Source organism: Gracilinanus agilis, chromosome 5 (genome assembly GCF_016433145.1).
Source record: "Gracilinanus agilis isolate LMUSP501 chromosome 5, AgileGrace, whole genome shotgun sequence".
In the NCBI taxonomy this organism is placed as follows: domain Eukaryota; kingdom Metazoa; phylum Chordata; class Mammalia; order Didelphimorphia; family Didelphidae; genus Gracilinanus; species Gracilinanus agilis.
Genome location: NC_058134.1, coordinates 192,775,169 through 192,794,415, shown reverse-complemented (window position 1 = coordinate 192,794,415; position 19,247 = coordinate 192,775,169). Strand labels below are relative to the sequence as shown.

Genomic DNA, 19,247 nt, shown 5'->3' with positions numbered 1-19,247 from the left:
GAGATAGAAAGACAGACAGACAAACAGACAGATAGAAAGACAGACAGAGATAGAAATATATGTATATTGTATATACATATATATGCATATATGCATCTTTATTGGGCTGCTAGATGGATAGAGGACTAGACTTGTCCAGGAGTCAGGAGGACTTGAGTTCAAATAGGACCTGCTAGCTATGCCACCTTGGACAAATCATTTAACCTCTGCCTCCAAATGGAGATGGTAATTGCCCCTATCCTACACAGTTCTTCAGAGGATAAAATTTGTAAAATGTTTTATAAACCTTAAAGTACTATATCAATGCTATTATTATATGCTATATAATAAATAATGCTATTATTATATACTGTATATCCGCATTCATATATGTACGTACATATGCAAATATTTGTTGTCTTCTTTGTATGTATGAACAGACAGTGATGTATTCATTAGAAACCTTCCTAACTCGGTCAAGGACTCAGAGTTTGTACTCTTTTGCAAAAGCCTTAAAGAAAATGGGGTTACCTCTCTGCCAAAATGAAGAAGCAATAAAGAAGTAGCAACACGTGCATCTATATAATATTCATATATGTATATTACAAATAATAAATGCTTGGTTCAATTTTTACCTAAGTTTCTATTTAATTTCTTTATCTTATTAACACTGATTTATAATGAGTCGACAGCATTGCTGAGATTCTAATGCAACGGTTTGCAGAAATAATAAAGAAGGCAGCATATATTATTTCATTTTGCCACATCAGGGAGAAACAAGTTTGACAGAGTAGAGCAGTGTAAAGGTATCCTTTCATTTCTTAGCCAATTTAGCATATAAATGCCTTCTTCACAGAGGTTGCTGAAATATAGATAATATCAACAAATAAAAGTGATGAAAATTGAACTATCAAGAGTATGGTTTCTATAGAAGTCATGAAAGTTCAATATTTTAAGTCCTATATTTACAAACATGGAAGACTAAAGTGACAGCAGGACTGCACCATAAAATGAGATGCCTTGCTAATTATTTACACTCATTTAAATACACAATTTTTTTTAAACCCTTAACTTCTGTGTGTTGACTCCTAGGTGGAAGAGTGGTAAGGGTAGGCAATGGGGGTCAAGTGACTTGCCCAGGGTCACACAGCTGGGAAGTGTCTGAGGCCGGATTTGAACCTAGGACCTCCCATCTCTAGACCTGACTCTCAATCCACTGAGCTATCCAGTTGCCCCACACAATACCATATTTTAACAACATTCTATTCTATTATTTTCTATGTGCTTACCAAAGTCCTATTCAGCTGGATGACTTTGATGCCTACATTAAAGAGATGGCCAAAGATTCAGATTATAAATTTTCTCTACAGTTTGAGGTGAGTGTGATACAATAATTGAACTCAATAAAATAAACATGTATATATATGGATATGGATATGTAGATGTGTGTGTGTGTGAGTGTGTGCGCTCGCATGTGTGTGTGTAGCTTTTATGTTAATGGTCAATGCTAGTGGCATATAGCAAAGAGAAAGAAAAACTTTTCTCTATTGGATAATCCCCACCTTTGGAATGTGGGAAGCCTAGACTTTCCCAGGTCATTCTCTTTTCCCCTCCTATGCAGCCAGATCTAATGCCTAGAATCTGTTCATAGAAGATAAAATGTTTTCTGAGTATTCCTGGGAAGAAAACAATGGAGAGGATAATTCAACAGAGCCCATATCTTTTCACTAATCACCATTGACTTGTTTAAGCTTGAAGGCAGATAAACCTTGAGTGTCCTTTTACTCTGTTTAGGGGTTCTGATTTTTAAAAAATTAACATATTAAAGTTATCTTTTTTATTTGTCTCAAATCCTGTACCAGGAAAAAGCCTTACACTTTGGAGAGATGTTTGACCCTCTGTCGTTTTCAGGGGTGATTAGGGGGATCACTTAGGTGATACACTGGAGAGATCACCAGGCTTGGAGTAAGGAAGCTCTGAGTTCAAATCCCTCCTCTTACAAGCTGTGGAACCTTGGGCAAGTCACTTAATCCCTGTTTGCCTCAGTTCTTCAGTAAAATGGGTACACCCTGGAGAAAGAAATGGCAAAACACTCTGGTATCTTTGCCAAGAAAACCCAATGGACAAAATAGTCTATGAGATCATAAAGAGTAGGGCACAAAACAACAAGATTTAGTCAGATTTTATCTAGTCATCAAAAACTCATAATTTAAACAGGAAAAAAGTAAGGTAATTTTGTAGAATGCAATACACTTTGGAATTACCTTCTGACCGTTTTGGGCAGAGAGGGAGAGAGAAAGGAGGAAAGGTGGCTCAACTTAACAGCCAGATAGCAATTCTTTTAGATGAAACTCAAAACACTCACTCATGAGTAATTCCAACTATACCATTTCTGGCTGCCAAAAGTAGAAACAGCTACTACTCAACCTCAGCATTCAACTTTCCAATTTCTTGATTCAAGTTGCAAAATTACTGCTTAGAGCACCCCTCTTTTTTTGACTTCCATTCAAATCCACACTCAAGGTCTCCCTCTGGCACTCCTCTCTCCCCACTCAGATTGTGTTGTTTGCTGTGTGGATTATTTAAGCCCAGTGCTTCCATTTATCCCAACTTTTTTTTCAGTACAGTACCCTAGTGACTGAGGTTTTAGAGGACATATTTTATGGTTCCTCTACAACCACTGATGAAAACAGATTGTAACAGAAAAATGGGCAAATTGGTTACATTTTACAGTCATTTGTTTTTCTTCTACCAGATTCCTCTGACTGTTCTTGGAAAGATGTGACTTAGTTGCATCTTATGCCAAGCTTTCAATAGACTTTGCTTCCAGTGCTTTTTTGCTGTTTTACAAAGTGTTACTGCTTATAAAATTCTTCCATCTTCCCCTATAGCTTTTTAAATATCTCCTTTGGCTACCATCTCTCCCCACTTGGCAAGGAAATTAAGTTCTTTTGTTTTTGTTTTTGTTTTTACGAGGGGGATTTAGGTCTCTCAACTGTTTTATATCAGGTAAATGATTGCCCAAAATGGTCGTCATTATCACTGGTTTTTTCCACTTCTCATTTTTTGAAGCATTAAGAGCTTCTTTGGATAAGTCAATTTAGAGATATCATAACTTCATAGTATCTTCTCATCATTTGTTGTGGTTCAGTCATGTCCAACTATCCATGACCCTACTTGGGATTTTCTTGACAAAGATACTAGAATGATTTGCCATTTCCTTGTCTAGCTCACATCAAAGTTAAGAAAACAAAGCATACAGGGTTAAATAATTTCCCCAGAGTCACACAGCTAGTAAGTGTCTGAGGCTGGATTGAACTCAGGAAGATGAGTCTTCCTGACTCCAGGCCTCATTCTCTGTCCACTGTACCACCTCGATACTCCTACCTTCTCATCTTTACCTTTATTCTAATTCCTTGTTGATTTTGAACTTTACTCTTATTACTATAGACATAACAAATATGATATTACTTCATCAATAACCAGTTATTTCCTATCAGTTATGATACAGTTAATTTCATTTTTCGTGTGCCCTATCAGAACAATGAAAAGGAGTATACATAAGAATAGAGGGAAGCTAGATAAAATAGGCTTATATCCACCCCTCCCCAAAGAGGGATAGGAAAAAGGAACATAGGGAAAAGAGAAAAAGAGAGATAGAAGGGGGGAAATTATCTCTTATTAAGAGGTGCATAAGAGGCAGATATAGTGGAGGGGAAAATTGGGGTTGGTGACTATATTTGAACCTAATTTTTATCAGAACTAGCTCAAAGTGGGAATAAACCCCACAGTCAGCCAGCTATAGAAACATACCTTACTCTGTAAGGAACTAGGAAAGGAGAAAGAATAAAGGAGGGAGAGATGGACAAAAAGGAGAGTAAACTGGAGGATTTGGTCACTGAAAATAAGATATCTGTGATTGGGGAAAGGTTAAAAGGAGAGAGAGAGAGAAGAAGAAATGGGAGAAAAATAAGATGGAGAGAAATACACAATTAGTAATCATAACTGTGAATGTGAATGAGATGAACTCACCCAAAAATAGAAAAGAATAGTAGAATGGATTAAAAATCAGAATCCCCCCACAATATGCTGTCTACAAGAAAGACATTTTAAACAGGGAGACAAAGAGATTAAAAGTGGGAGGTTGGAATGGAATCTACTATGATACCTCAGCTAAAGTGAAAAAAAGTTGGAGCAGCAATCATGATCTCAAAGTAAAAGTAAAAATTGATCTAATCAAAAGAGATAAGGAAGGAAATACATCATGATAAAAGGCACCATAGACAATGAAATAATATCAATATTAAATATATATATATATATACATATATATACCAAAATGGCATAGCATCCAGATTTCTAAAGGAAAAGCTATATGAATTATACAGTAAAGCATTACTAGTAGGGTTTATCAAACTTCCCCTTTCAGAAGCAGATATTTATAACCTAAAAACAAATTTAAAAAGAAGTTAAGGAGGCAAATAGAACTTTAGAAAAGCTGTATATGATAGCCCATAGGAGAAAATCAAATAGGAATAGAAAGGAAAAAAAAAACATTGTCAGCAGTAAACAACTAGAAAAAGAACAAAGTAAAAAATCCTAATTAAACACCAAATTAGAAGTTCTGAAAAGGGAGAAATTAATAAAATTCAAAGTAAAAAAAACATTAAACTAATACATAAGAAAGGAGTCAATTCTGTGAAAAAATAAACCATGATTAACTTGATTTAAAAAAGAAAGAAAAAACTCAAATTTTCAGTACCGAAAATGAAAAAAGTAAAACCACAATGAATGAAGAAATTAAAGCAATTATCCAAAAGTTATATTCCCAACTATATGCCAATAAATCTGACAAACTAAGTGAAATATTTAAACAGTTACAAAAATATAAACTACCTAAATTAACGAAAGAAGAAATAGAATATTTAAACATCCCCATTACAGAAAAATAAATTGAACAAGCCATCAAACAACTCACTAAGAAAAAGGTCCTAGGGCCATATGGATTCACAAATGAATTTTTCCAAACCTTCAAAGAACAAGTAAATCTAATACTACATAAACAATTTAGAAAAATGGAGGAAGAGAGAATCATTCCAAACTATTTTTATAATATATTTTTGTGTGTGCCTGTGAAAATATTGAGTATCACTGAATGTATTTCCATTTAATTTAGAGGACCTTGTCTAGGCTTCAGGTTGTAAAATTTCACTGTCTCTTCATCCTCTACAAGAGATGTTGGTGCAGTGTAACAATGAATTAATATGATCATTTTTAAAACAATTTGGAATTATGCAAATAAAGTGATTAAAATGTCTAGACCCTATTGTATTGTATTGACTGGTTTTGTTATTTGATTTTCTCTTCTCCTTTTTTAAAAAAAATTCTTTATTATATGGGATGGCTATTTGAGAAGGACAGAAAAGGAATACAGGGGGAAATTTCAGTGATCTTAAAAATTTATCAGTAAAATGATTTTAGAAAACAGATGCTCTTACTAGTTGTGTAACCTGGGCAAGTCATTTGAATCCCCACTGTCTAGCCCTTATACGTCTTCTGCCTTGGGACCAATACATAATATTGATTCTAAGACAGAAGATGAGAGTTTTAAAAAGAAACAGATGCTGATGCATAACTTACAATTAACTTCATGGTGGTCTTCTTATTTATGTTCATCATGAGCACTATAAGGAAAGAGCATCAAAGGTTCCATAAAATTATATTTTTTGTTGCCTTTGAACATGTTTTGAAATAAACTTTGATAACTTTGTCTCTCTAAGGAAAACCTCTAAAATCAACCTTCATCTAGCTGCAATTAATTTTCAATATTTGACTTCATTATTAGAATATCCATATTTATGTGATCTATTTTTTCTAATTGTGTGAATTCACTGGTCATTATACAAATAATTCACATTCATAGAAGCCCTCAAGAATGTGAGATCATTAGCATTTTCTCTGTTCCTTTTCATCACCCCAACATGATCCCAATGAAAGTGAAAAAAAAGCTATAGTACCAGAGGCCAGTTTTTTGTTTCTTTCCTTTATTTTTCCTTGTTTTCAGTTAGATTGTTAAGTAAATATATATCTGCTCACATTTTCCTTGGAAAATTATGGAAGTGTGCATTTCTATACTCTTCAATTTTCTTTTTAGTTTTAAAAAATTATCTTTTATTTCTATGAACTTGATGAGCATTAACAAACATGAACATTTCCACATTCAAAGAACAGAAAAAGAGGACCACATATGAAATTGTGAATCTCTATCATATGCAATTCTTAAACATGTATATATGTAGATTTCTTATTTTAATATGGTAGTTCCAATCCTGTTTTGCTTGTCTATGTCCCATTCTGTGTTTTCTTTTGCTCTCTTATTTGTATTTTTAAAGGATTCATTAGTGTCTTTTGCTTTTTTTTAATATATGATTATCATTAACACTGCCTCTTTTCAAAACCCTTCTATACAACAAGAAACTAATAAACTTAATTTTTTTCTCCCTTCTACTCCTCCCTCCTCCCCAAGAAGGCAGGTAATATAGGTAATATGATATAAGGTTATCATGTAATATATATTTGTCTGTTATGTGAAAAGACACATTGCTTACACTAAAGTAAAATTCATGGAAGAAATAAAGTGAAAATGATATGTTTTATTCTATATTCCAACTATCTTTTCCTTCTACATGAGTAAATATCCTTTTTAGTCACGAGTCCCTTGGAGTTTTCTTGGATCCTTGCCTTGTTGTTAATAGTTAAGGCATTCACATTTGTTCATCCTGCCTACACTATTATTATTACTTTGTACAATGTTCTCCTGGTACTGCTTACTTCATTTTGCATCACTTCCTGTAAGTCTTTCCAAGTTTTTAAAGGATACTATATTCTTTCCAGTTATTTAGTGAACTGTCCTTAATCTTAAATCCATCTCTGTAACATAAGGTGTACAGAGGTCCTCTCTATCTTCCTGTAGATAACTGGTAGCTAAAGTTATAGAATATAATCTCAGAATTTTCTTCTTTTTCCTTAATAGGAACTGAAGTTAATTGGATTGGATATTCCACACTTTGCTGCTGATCTTCCACTGAATAGATGTAAAAACCGTTACACAAATATTCTCCCATGTAAGTCTACTAAACACTGTCCCATTTGTGCTAGTATATCTCAAGAGCCAATTTTTTTAACAGCTTATCAGTTTTTCTTAATTATGAAAAAACCATGTCTCATAAACCCGTATGCTAGTAAAACATTTTCCTGAGTATTTGTAGATGTGGTAATAAACTGTAATAAGTGGGTAGTGTTTTGCTAAAGGAAATGATGAATACTTAACCCTGGTTGAAAACATTAAGTGTCAGGCTGAGATTAAAATAAGGGACCCCTCAATAGTTGATATTTATTTCACATTTTTGGAAGGAACAGCTGAGAGACAGCTTCTCTGAAATGCCCTCTTACAACTGAGAAGCTCCGCTCAACCTGAGCATTTCCACAGGGGTTATGCTTTAAGAAACGACAACACAACTTAGAGATAAAGGCCCCCTTCCTAATTAAAATTCACTTTTCCATGAATGTCATCCCAGGATTTGTAGAATCAAACAGATTTTAGGGTAACCATCCTTAAACTGTCTCTTCAAAAGGCATATGTAACTCCTCTTATAAGCTTAAGATGGCATTTTAAATGGCAATCTCTCCTCATTTTGAATGGCAATCTCTCATCAAAAACTAATCCAAGGAGCCACTTCCCAGCTGTGTGACCCTGGGCAAGTCACTTGACCCCCATTGCCCACCCTTACCAATCTTCCACCTATGAGACAATACACCGAAGTACAAGGGTTTAAAAAAAAAACTAATCCAAGGGATGACATGTTTATACAGTTTTCAGATGACATGAAACTGGTAGAGATTCCTGATACATCTGGTTGGTGAAATCAGGAGTCAGAAAAGGCTGAACCAATGAAAGTTTAAAAGATGAGATTTAATTGTATTAATAAGGATAAATGCAAAGTTCTACATTTGGGTTCAGAATATCAGTTGTACAAATAGAGAACATGTCAGATATAGTTAGATAGTTTATGTAGGAGAAAAAACCCCAACGGTCTTAAGTTAATCACAAGCTTTACACGAGTTATATAACAGTCTAAAAAACTAATGAAAACAGTTGTCATTTGTAGCCAGTGAGATGAGATGACTACTGCTTGCCATATTTAAATGTATAATTGTCAGATGGGTCCAGCCCGTGCAAGTCATTAGTGAAATTCCCCAATGGCTTCATGATTAGAGTGACAGAGCTGGGAGATGGGGGAAATAAACTTAAGGGCTGGGAGGAAGAGAAGAACCAGTGCTAAGCAAAATCTAAGGCTGAGGGATTATGGGAAAGATAGGGGAACCAAAATATAGTAAGTACCATAGAGTTTGTGCAATGACCAAAATCAAACTATTTCTTAGAAGTTTAGGTCTTTTAATGCTAGAAATAAATGGTGCTGATGTCCTTTCATGCCCCTGAATGGCCTCACTGACATTTTTTTAAACCTTTATCTTCTGCCTTTAGCATCAATTTTAAGACAGAAGGGTGGCAAGGCAATCAGAGTTAAGTCATTTGCCCACGGTCACATAGCAAGGAAGTGTCTGAAGCAAGATTTGAACTCAGATCCTCCTGACTCCAAGCTTAGCCCTCTATCCACAGTGCTACCTAGCTGTCCCTATCCCTTTGATTTTTTGCTGACTTAAACTACATTTAATAAGTTGAGGACTCATTCACAGTGCCTCTCTTCCATTAAGAATTGTGAATAAAGGGGGCAGCTGGGTAGCTCAGTGGAATGAGAGTCAGGCCTAGAGACAGGGGGTCCTAGGTTCAAATCTGGCCACAGCCACTTCTCAGCTGTGTGACCCTGGGCAAGTCACTTGACCCCCATTGCCTACCCTTACCACTCTTCTGCCTTGGAGCCAATACATAGTATTGGCTCCAACCAAGACAGAAGGTAAGGGTTTAAAAAAAAAGAATTGTGAATAATTTTCTTTCTTTTGACATCTTTACAGATGACTTTAGTCGTGTCAGACTAGTCTCCATGAATGAAGAAGAAGGTGCAGATTACATCAATGCCAACTATATTCCTGTAAGTAAAGAGAATCAGTGCATATTATTGCTCAAAAATATTAGAGGATGTAAATATTGGATTGAAAACAAACTTCGTCAGTGGAGCCCATATAAGACAATGTGGTACACAAATATAACTAAAGGCATGTTTTTTCGCTTGTGGAATTTACAGTCTAAAAGGAAAATGTGAGGCACTTTCAGATAACACAAAATAAATTGAAGTACTGTAAAATGCTGGGAGGTCAGATAAGAGAAATGTCAATTCTAGTAAAAAAAGGAAAGGCAATGTTTCATAATACTTCTATCCTCCTGATTGTTTAAGGGACAATATCCATTTTTCTTTTTTTCAGAATACAGAGTAAAAATAAGTTAACAAAAGCCTACACTCTTATTTCCACTTCCAAATATTATTCTAGCAAAGCTTTAATATGAGCTGAAATCAGGCACAATGACGAAGTCACCTCTATCTTTTGTGATTTTCCAAAGCCTGGAATGTGAAATAGAAACATCTGGGCCACTGGGCTGCCACTCTGAGCAACAGCTCAGAATGACTATAAAGATTGAAGTTGTCACATTGCAATAAAGCCCAGAGCCTTGGAAGCAAAGCTGGAAATCCTATAGATCACTTGGTCATTCAAATTATTCTAGGTAGTTAGCTACAAAAACATTTTTAAAAATCCAACTGTAAAAAAAAAAAACCCTACATAGTCAGTGTTGGATAACTTTTTATCAGATCTTCCATGTTAATGCTTCAAGTGCTTATAATTTATCCATTTAGGCATTAATGTTGGTAACAGCTTATGGGGTAATTTTGCCTCTACCACTTTTTTTTTCAATAGGGATATAACTCACCACAGGAGTACATTGCCACACAGGGACCTCTCCCAGAAACCAGAAATGATTTTTGGAAAATGGTTCTCCAGCAGAAGTCACAGATTATTGTGATGCTTACTCAGTGCAATGAGAAAAGGAGGGTAAGTATGTAAGTTCTGTTCCAACTCTGGGGAAACCAGTTGGAATCCTTTAGTTTGTATTGAAAATAGGATTTATACACACACACACACACACACACACACACATATAAATATATACATATATGACATGTATATATTGTTGTTGTTCAGCCATGTTCAACTCTTTATGACTCCATTTGGAGTTTTCTTGGCAAAGATACTGGAGTGGTTTGCTATTTCCTTTTCTAGCATATGTATATAAAGATGCATACATATTGTTACATAGGATTAATATTTTTATTATGTCAATATGTTATATATGTACATATAGGATTTAGAGAGAAAATATGGTAGGTATTGGGAAGAAATTCCAAAAGAAATCTCCTTGATAAAACTTATATGTAAATGAGGACATTTGTTTTTTGAGTTTTGTTTTGTTTTGTTTTAACAAAATACACAAGAACCTTTCCATCCTAGTAAACCCATTTATTCAAATACATTGGCCAAAGCACAGAGACTCTACTTTCAGAAATGTTATTAGCCTACTGCCAAAGTGAATCACTTTTGTTACTTTCTAGTCCCACTTTGTTTCTGACTCAAGAGCCAATGGCTTGACCCAGTCAGCCTCCACATCCCCCAGATTCAGCTTCAGCTTAGGTAGGCTATTCCTCAGATTTCAGAAATTTGCTTGGCCCTGGTTCAAAATATTTCCAGCTTGAGAGTAGCCACTCTTGCTTGTCATTTGTTGGTTGAATCTTGTAGAATTAAAGAAGTTGCCATTTATGTGTTCTTCAAGTTTCGTAAAACTATTTTATATACATTTTTTCACTTGATCCTTGCAAATCTATAAGTTAGGCAACACAAGTTTATTCTCTACATTTTTATCAGGAAAATGAAACTTGGAGGTTGTGGATTTTCCTACAGTAACAAAGTAAGAATCAGAAACAAGTTTCTCTTCCCTTCTAGGGAAGTTTCACATCCTCCTAGTTACCCAGTTTCACAATTTCAAAGTCATCCTTTACGTTATCTCCCACATCCAGTCAGTTGCCAAGTTTCATCAATTCTATTTCCACAGCATCTCTCACACCCAAATCCTTTTTTCAGCTTACATGGCTACTTCTCAAGGTCAGGCCCTCATCAACTCTTGTCCAGTCATTTCAATAATGTCCTAATTGAGTTTCCCCCTCTCTCTCTCCCCTCTCCATAGCATACTCTACATAGCTGACTAATATTCCTAAAAAACAAGTCACTGCCCTGCTCAAGGAATTCCAGGGACTCTCTGGTGGCTCTGAGATGAAATATAGGTTCCTGTTTTTGATAATAAAAGCCTTTCGTAATCTGGGTCCAACCTACCATTCTAGACTTATTACACATAACACCCATATCCTGCTAAATTGGTATGCTTACTTTATTCACACCTGGCATTCCATCTTGTAGTCTCTGTGCTTTTGGATAGGCTGTCCTGCATGCCTGGAATCCACTCATCCTCTGCTTCTCAGTATCTCTAGCCTCCTTCAAAACTCAGCTATAGGGTTACCCCCGCTCCCCAGTTGCTAATGCCTCCCTTCCCACTATGAAATTACCTTACATTTTCATTTTAAAGATTTTGTATCTATTTGTATTTAAACATATTTTCTCCTTCAATAGAATTTAAGTTCCTTGAGCTCAGGAACTGTTTAAGGCACATAGTAAAGTGCCTAATAAATGCTTGTCAATAGCCTGATCGACTCTTAAGACTAGCCATCTTTCCAAGGGATTTTTTTTCTCAGTACTATGATGAGACTTGGAAATAGTGAAGCTTGTATAAAGAAAGAGTTTTGGAATTTATTCATGTCATATAGCAAGATCCAGTGGAAAAAGTGAAAGCCAGAAGACTTTGGCTTGAGTCTAGGGTCTGCTAATTAATGGCTGCTAATTACTTTCTGAATAAAGATTCTTTTCCAGGACTCAGTTTCCTCATCTATGAAATGAGGAGAGTTTGACTAGATGTAACTTCAGAGTAACTTCCAAGTCTGCATCTATGATTCTGTGAAAAAATATTTAAATGATTATAAAATTAAATTTTAACTCTAATTCATCTATTCCTGTCTGTTTTGCATTATTTCTAACCACACTTTCTCTTCTTTTAAGACAATCATACATGTAGAATTAGTGGAGATCTTAGAGGTTATGAAAACCAACCCCTTCATTCTACAGGGAAAGAAACTGGGATCCAAGGATGTTAAGGGGGCTTCATAAGAGTCAGAGGTAGGATTTTAATCTAAGATGAAGTCCCACCTCTAACTCTGAAGATCAGAGAGTGAGGGAATCAAATAAGATTATAAGTTGCCTTTTTTTTTCTCTAAAAACCTTGATGGGTTTATTATCAGTCATCCTTATTGTAATTCTTGAAGCAAACATCCTTTTTTTTGTTCCAGGTGAAATGTGATCATTACTGGCCCTTTACTGAAGAACCCATTACTTATGGAGACATTACTGTGGAGATGACCTCTGAAGAGGAGCAAAGTGACTGGGCCTATAGAAGTTTCCGGATCAGCTATGTAAGTGTCAGGGATCACATTACTTTGCCACAAAAGTTGGGAATTTTCTGCAATTATCAGGGGATGAGATTAGCAATCAAGCAAGACCTTAATGCCTATAGAATTTAATGGGTAAATTCTTCCGGGATATAATCTTATAGGTGAACTTTCACTTTACAGTTTCTATTCCATTCAATATGGATTGGGGTGCTATGGGTCCATTGATCATTCAATCAAGCATTTGCTAAGGGCTTCCTATGTGCAAACCTGTGCTAAACAAAATCAGAAGCAATCTCTGCCCTTAAGGAGCTTATATTCCTATGGAATGTAAATCAGAACATATGAGTGCAAACAGAATGGTACTAGGATATGGAAGGAGGCAAGGAAGCTAAGAAGTGACATTCAAACTTAGTGTGAAAAGATGTCAGGGATTGGAAGTTGAGATGGAGAGTATTCCAGGCCTGAGGAACTATTTATGTATAGGCAAAGAAAGAGAAAATGGAGGATCCTGGTTGAAAAACAGTAAGCAGTTCAGTATGGCTCTACCATACAATGTCTGGAATGTAAGAATTGAAAGATGAAGGGTCTGAGTGGTAAAGAGGTTTAAATGTCATATGAATAATTTGTTATTTGATCATGGAAATACTTGAGAGTCACCGAAATAAGTTGGGTCAGGAGGTGCCTAGAGGGAATGACACATCAGTCCTATCAGCTTTAAGACAATCACTTTGTCAGCTTTGCAGAGAATGGATTGGAATATGTAGAAACTTGAGGCAGGGAGATGAATCAGAAGGTTATTGAAATAGTACAGGCAAAAGGATTATTAGAGTCTGAATTATGGTGATGCCTATGTGAGACATGTTATAGAGAAAAACATTACAACATTTAGTCAGTGCTTCTATATTCGAGGTGAATAAGAGAGAAGTGTTGGAGAAGTTTTGGAACCCATTGTGACCGGAAGATTTGCTATACCCTCAGCAGTATTAGAAAAATTTGGAAAAACATAGGTTGTTTTTGGGAAAAGATAATGAGTTTTGCTTTGGACATGTATTAGATGAGTATTAGATGAGTATAGAGTATTAGATTTTTTTGCATCTAGTTTGAGTCATCTATGAGGCATTCAATTTTAAATTTTAATGATTTGGGACCATGGCTTAGGAGAAACACTGGGGAATATTTAAAAAAAAGATCTGGAAATCCTCAGATAAATTATCGACTAAGAAAGCATAGAGAGGAAAGGGAGGGAGTCTGGATCCTAGAGAAGGGTCAAGAGAATAGAAGTAAAAATGAGGAAGAGGTTCTATAGTAGGAAGGAAGAAGAGGAAGTTATGGGTTAGAACAAAATCTCAGAAAACCTATCAAACAGCTTTTTACACATCCCTAGGACAATGAAAATTGATGTCTATGGCACTCCGATGTACTTCCAAGTCATCAAAAAGTGATTATGTTTACCATAGATTTGTATTTTTTTGATTGCTAAGTATATCTTCCAGCTTTGAGCTCCTTCTAATGCTAAATTTTATGATCCTATGAATTGAGCTCTTTGTCCTTAGTTCCTTCCCTTCCCCTTTTCAATTCCTTCCACACACAGATGCCAGATTCATTTTCTTAATTCACAGTTTTGATTATGTGATAAGATGAAATAATATTTGTAAGGCATTTAGCAGAGTGCTTGGGACCTAGCAGCTCTTACAAATGCTGGTCCCCTCTCTCTCTCCTAATTATTTGAACATTGGTCAGGGGGATATACTATTAATGAAATCTTTCTATTTCCCAAGAATACCTAATAACCAAGAGGTTACTGTGTAAGCTATCATACTCAACTAAATCTGTGATAGGATAATGATAACAACGATAACAAATAACTAAATAATAATATAAATCATGTTTAAATAAAATTTTTACAGCTTATAAAAAGCACTTCCTTTCAAACAATCCTAAGAAGTAGTAGTACAAATATTATTATCCTCACTTTACAGTCAGGTAAATTAAAGCTCAGAGAAGTTAAATTATTTACCAAGGCTAATATAGCAACTAAGGGAGCACAATCAATCCATTGCTCATTCCTCTATAGATCATTTTCCAAAACATCACCTCTGATCTTTTAATCAAGTATCTAAACAGCAATTGTTATTCTGCCTGGACTTAATTTCCCAATGAGGATGCATATATTCTAGTAGCATGTGAATATATACAGAGTAGACAAAATGAGATCTGAAAGAAGGGACATTAAGCAGCTTGGGAGACTGGGAAAGGCTTTCTTTTGAAGAAAGGCTTTGAGCTGTCTTGAAAAAAAAAAAAACTAGGTTAACTAAAAAGCTGAGGCTGAGTGGGCAAAGCATATAGGAATGGTCAGCAACCAGTTGTGTTCAAGGAGCTACAAGCCAACCAGTGCAGACAGGATCATCACATGTGGAGGGAAATAGATTATAAGAAGTCTAACAAACTAGGAAGGGGCTAAGTAGAGGAGACTTAAGTACTAAAAAGCATAATAAGATCAGGTGAGAGAGTATTAAAAAAAAAAAAAAAGAAGAGGACCCTTATGGATATCTTACTCTTTCTTCCTATTTCTATTGCTACTATCCTAATAAAACCTAGCTGATCACTAGCTTACTTGAAGAATATTTTATCTCCTGTGCTGGAGGCAGTGTGGAATAGTGGTTAGAGCATTAGACGTAAAGTGAGGAAGATTTGGGTTCAAATTCCAATTTGAATACTTACTAGCTGTGTGACCCAAGGGGAATCACTTACTGTCTGTGCCTCAGCTTCCTCATCTATAAAATGAGAGAGTTGGACTTGATCTCTAGAGTCCCTTTCAGCTTCTAATTCTCTGCTGATATGAATCGCACTCCTTATCCTTAGCTTCCTCCCAACTCCAGTTCCTCCTACACATGGATGCTAGAATAATTTTCCTCATACATAGCTCTCTTGTGTCATTTACCTGTTCAAAAGACTTTAATGTCATTACAAAAGTGCTCAATACACATTTGTAAAAATAAATTGAATTGAGTCAATAAGGTAGAAAATATAATAAAAGAGAAATATTCATTAGGTTGCTTTAATGCCTTTTCTCTCCCTCAAAAATAGCCCTTTTCACCTAATTATATGATAGAAACATTACTCATATCAGGTCTTAGTGAATATTTGTTGATTTAATTTGGATTGCTATCCATAATAGAAAAAAAAAGAAAAGGATTCTACTAAGAGGTTGACAATAATGATTATTTTTAATGCATTAGTAATTTAGCAAAATATCAAGCTAGCAGCATAGCAAGTGTTACCTTTGGAGATATATTTATTTCTCAAAGTAATTCACTTAGCTAATATAGAAACATCTCATCAATGAAATAAATTGATGCTCTTGATCCCAGCTTCAGAACTCATTGGTTCTCTTCTTCACTGTCTCTGATGGAAAGGCCATCAGGTATAGAGCAATCGTCTGCTTCCCTGAAATCCATCCTGGGCTTTTGGAAAGAATATTTTAAGAAGTATGGAACAGGTTCTTTTCCCATGTCACTCAGTTAATATATGTTTCCTAGATCACAGAGAAATTCATTTGTCTGATTTTAACATTGGATAGGAAGCCACTAGAATTTTTCACAAAAGGGAATGAGACCATTGGACTTCTTCAAGAGAATCACGGGATTCATCATATTTTGAAAGATATAATTTTGGTGATTGGAATCAAATATTGGCAAAATGTACTTATGACGATCACTTTGAAGTGAAAATGGGGATAAAATGTTTAACTTACTTCATTTTTCTGTGATCATTATACACTAATTTTTCTTTCTTTTTTCCCTAGTACTTTCTATTTATTTTTTTAAAATAATTTTTATTTTTTAGAAAAGTTATCATGGTTACATGATTCATGTTCTTACTTTCTCTTTCACCCTCCCCAACCTCCCACCCTCCCATAGCTGCTGCGCATTTCCCCTGGTTTTAACATGTGTCATCAATCAAGACTTATTTCCAAATTGTTGATAGTTGCATTGGTGTGGTAGTTTTGGGTCTACATCCCCAATCATGTCCGCCTCAACCCATGTGTTCAAGCAGTTGCTTTTCTCCTGTTTTTCCTCTCCTGTAGTTCTTCCTCTGAATGTGGGTAGCATTCTTTTCCATAAATCCCTCAGAATTGTCCTATGTCATTGCATTGCTGCTAGTACAGAAGTCCATTACATTCTATTTTACCACAGTGTATCAGTCTCTGTGTACAATGTTCTTCTGGCTCTGCTCCTTTCACTCTGCATCAATTCCTGGAGGTCTTTCCAATTCACATGGAATTCCTCCAGTTTATTATTCCTTTTAGTACAATAATATTCCATCACCAGCATATACCACAGTTTGTTCAGCCATTCCCCAATACAAGGGCATACCCTCATTTTCCGGTTTTTTGCTACCACAAAAATTGCGGCTATAAATATTTTCATACAAGTCTGTTTATCTATGATCTCTTTGGGGTACAGACCCAACAATGGTATGGCTGGATCAAAGGGCAGGCATTCTTTTATAGCCCTTTGAGCGTAGTTCCAAATTGCCATCCAGAATGGTTGGATTAGTTCACAACTCCACTAACAATGCATTAATGTCCCAATTTGGCCATATCCCCTCCAACATTCATTACTCTCCCCTACTATCATTTAGCCAATCTGCTAGGTGTGAGGTGGTACCTCAGCATTGTTTTAATTTGCATTTCTCTAATTATTATAGATTTAGAGCACTTTCTCATGTGCTTATTGATAGTTTTGATTTCTTTATCTGAAAATTGCCCATTCATGTCCCTTGCCCATTTATTGATTGGGGAATGGCTTTATTTTTTATACAATTGATTTAACTCCTTGTATATTTGAGTAATTAGACCCCTGTCAGAGTTTTTTGTTATAAAGATTTTTTTCCCAATTTGTTGTTTCCCTTCTGATTTTGGTTGCATTGTTTTTGTTTGTACAAAAGCTTTTTAATTTAGTGTAATCAAACATCCCATTCACATTCAGAGTTATAATTATCAGTTGTGTATTCCCCAACATTTTGGTATCCTCTCTTAGTTACACCCCTTCTTTTAAACCAGTGATTTGTTTTAAACCAGTAACCCTTGTCCCCTCCCTTTATTTACTACCCTTTCTACCCTCTCCCTTGTTATTCCCCTCTTTTTATTTTTAAGGCCTAATGAATTCCCTCTCCCTTCTCCTCCCCTCCCTTTCTTGATCTCCCCACTCCTCTGCTCCCCTTGGTTTATCCCTTCTGACTTTCTCAGCAGGGTTAGATAGAATTCTATATCTCAATGGATATAGCAACTCTTCCCTCTCAGGGTTAATTCCATTGAAACTAAGGTTTAAATATTACCTCTTATTGCTCTCTTCCTCTCCTTCTTATAATAGTATTGATCCCCTCCCCACGTACCTTCAATGCTGCACCCTATTGTGGGGTCCCTTCATTCATCTGGATTTGTTTATATGTCCCCTTGAGGAGTCCTATATGTTTCAGTTAGGAGAGGTTAAGCAGCTGCTTTTTACTCTGCTGCCATCTTAACCTGGAAGTCCACACTAATTTTTCTCATTTGTTTGGTACAACAGTGTATCCTGAAGGCCTAGAACAAATAGAAATTAAATCTTTCAACTGGCTCTATGGTAGGTGCTGTGGCAAAATCTACTGAGAAATAATCATTATGCTCAAACGTTCAACACTTGAACACCTGGGAAACCACAGTATAAGAACTGGGGGACAAAGAATATGGTCAGAGTCTTTTTATCCAGGGACTTTTGACCTGTTAAACTTTGCTGATTCCTTTTGCAGTCTTGCTGACCACATGAGGACTTGTGCTGTGTTGGATTTAAAATATTACCTGTCTCAGTTGCACATATAAATAGATTTATTAAGTGACTTCTATGCTGGGATCAACATTTCACAATCATTAATAATATCAATAAACATTTGTATATTTCTATAAGGGTTTCAAGGTACTTTTTATATATGATCTCATTATATCTTCCCCAAAATCCCTATGAAATAAGCATGGATGATATCACCATCTCCACATGGCAGATGAAGAAATCAAGCCTTAAAAAGGTTAAGTAGCATTGTTTCACAGTTAGTATCAGAAAAAAAAAATTCATACAAGTTTTCTTGTTCCAAGCTCAGCACTCTATCCATTTCCCTGCATCATGAACTTCTCTAAAAAAATCAAAGTTATTCAGTAGCACATGACTTCTGAACTCTCTAGTGGAGTCAAATGCCTAACTAAGGTTTTTATAAATACCATCTAGAGGTCATGAGAATTGTTTCTTGCTTTTCTCCAGTTATGTGCATTGCTGCAACTCAGTTGACAAGTCTTGTAGATTCTGCCTTCACAATATCTTTCCTGGCTACCACATTCTCAAAAATCTTTGGAGATCAGATGTTTAAGGAAGAGTCTGGTCAATATCTCAATAGCTGCTACCATTTTTTTTACTTTTCATGACTCCCATTAAAACACTTTGTTTAAAAATAAGGATCAAGGTCACATTTTAATACCTGACCTTATTCCTCTTTTTGAGGGTTAATATTGGACAGTAAACTTTCTTCACTGATATCTTCACCTGAACTTCAGCAACCTAATCATATACTAGCTATATTTCCCGCCATCTGGTCACAATATTTCTTCCCCTATTTGTAGGGTGATTGGGGCAATAAACCTCCCCAACTATATACAAAAACTATGTATTTAGAAAT

At 35.5% G+C, this 19,247-nt stretch overlaps 1 protein-coding gene across 1 annotated transcript in view; it reads left to right on the top strand.

The window, feature by feature from the left end:
- Positions 1–19,247, top strand: part of PTPRO (protein tyrosine phosphatase receptor type O) — a 146,194-nt gene that overhangs the window by 112,192 nt on the left and 14,755 nt on the right. The window contains exons 19-23 of the mRNA XM_044679074.1: positions 1,274–1,355; positions 7,013–7,103; positions 9,013–9,089; positions 9,910–10,044; positions 12,441–12,563. Coding sequence (XP_044535009.1) covers positions 1,274–1,355; positions 7,013–7,103; positions 9,013–9,089; positions 9,910–10,044; positions 12,441–12,563 — 508 coding nt within the window. The remainder of the gene's footprint in view (positions 1–1,273; positions 1,356–7,012; positions 7,104–9,012; positions 9,090–9,909; positions 10,045–12,440; positions 12,564–19,247) is intronic.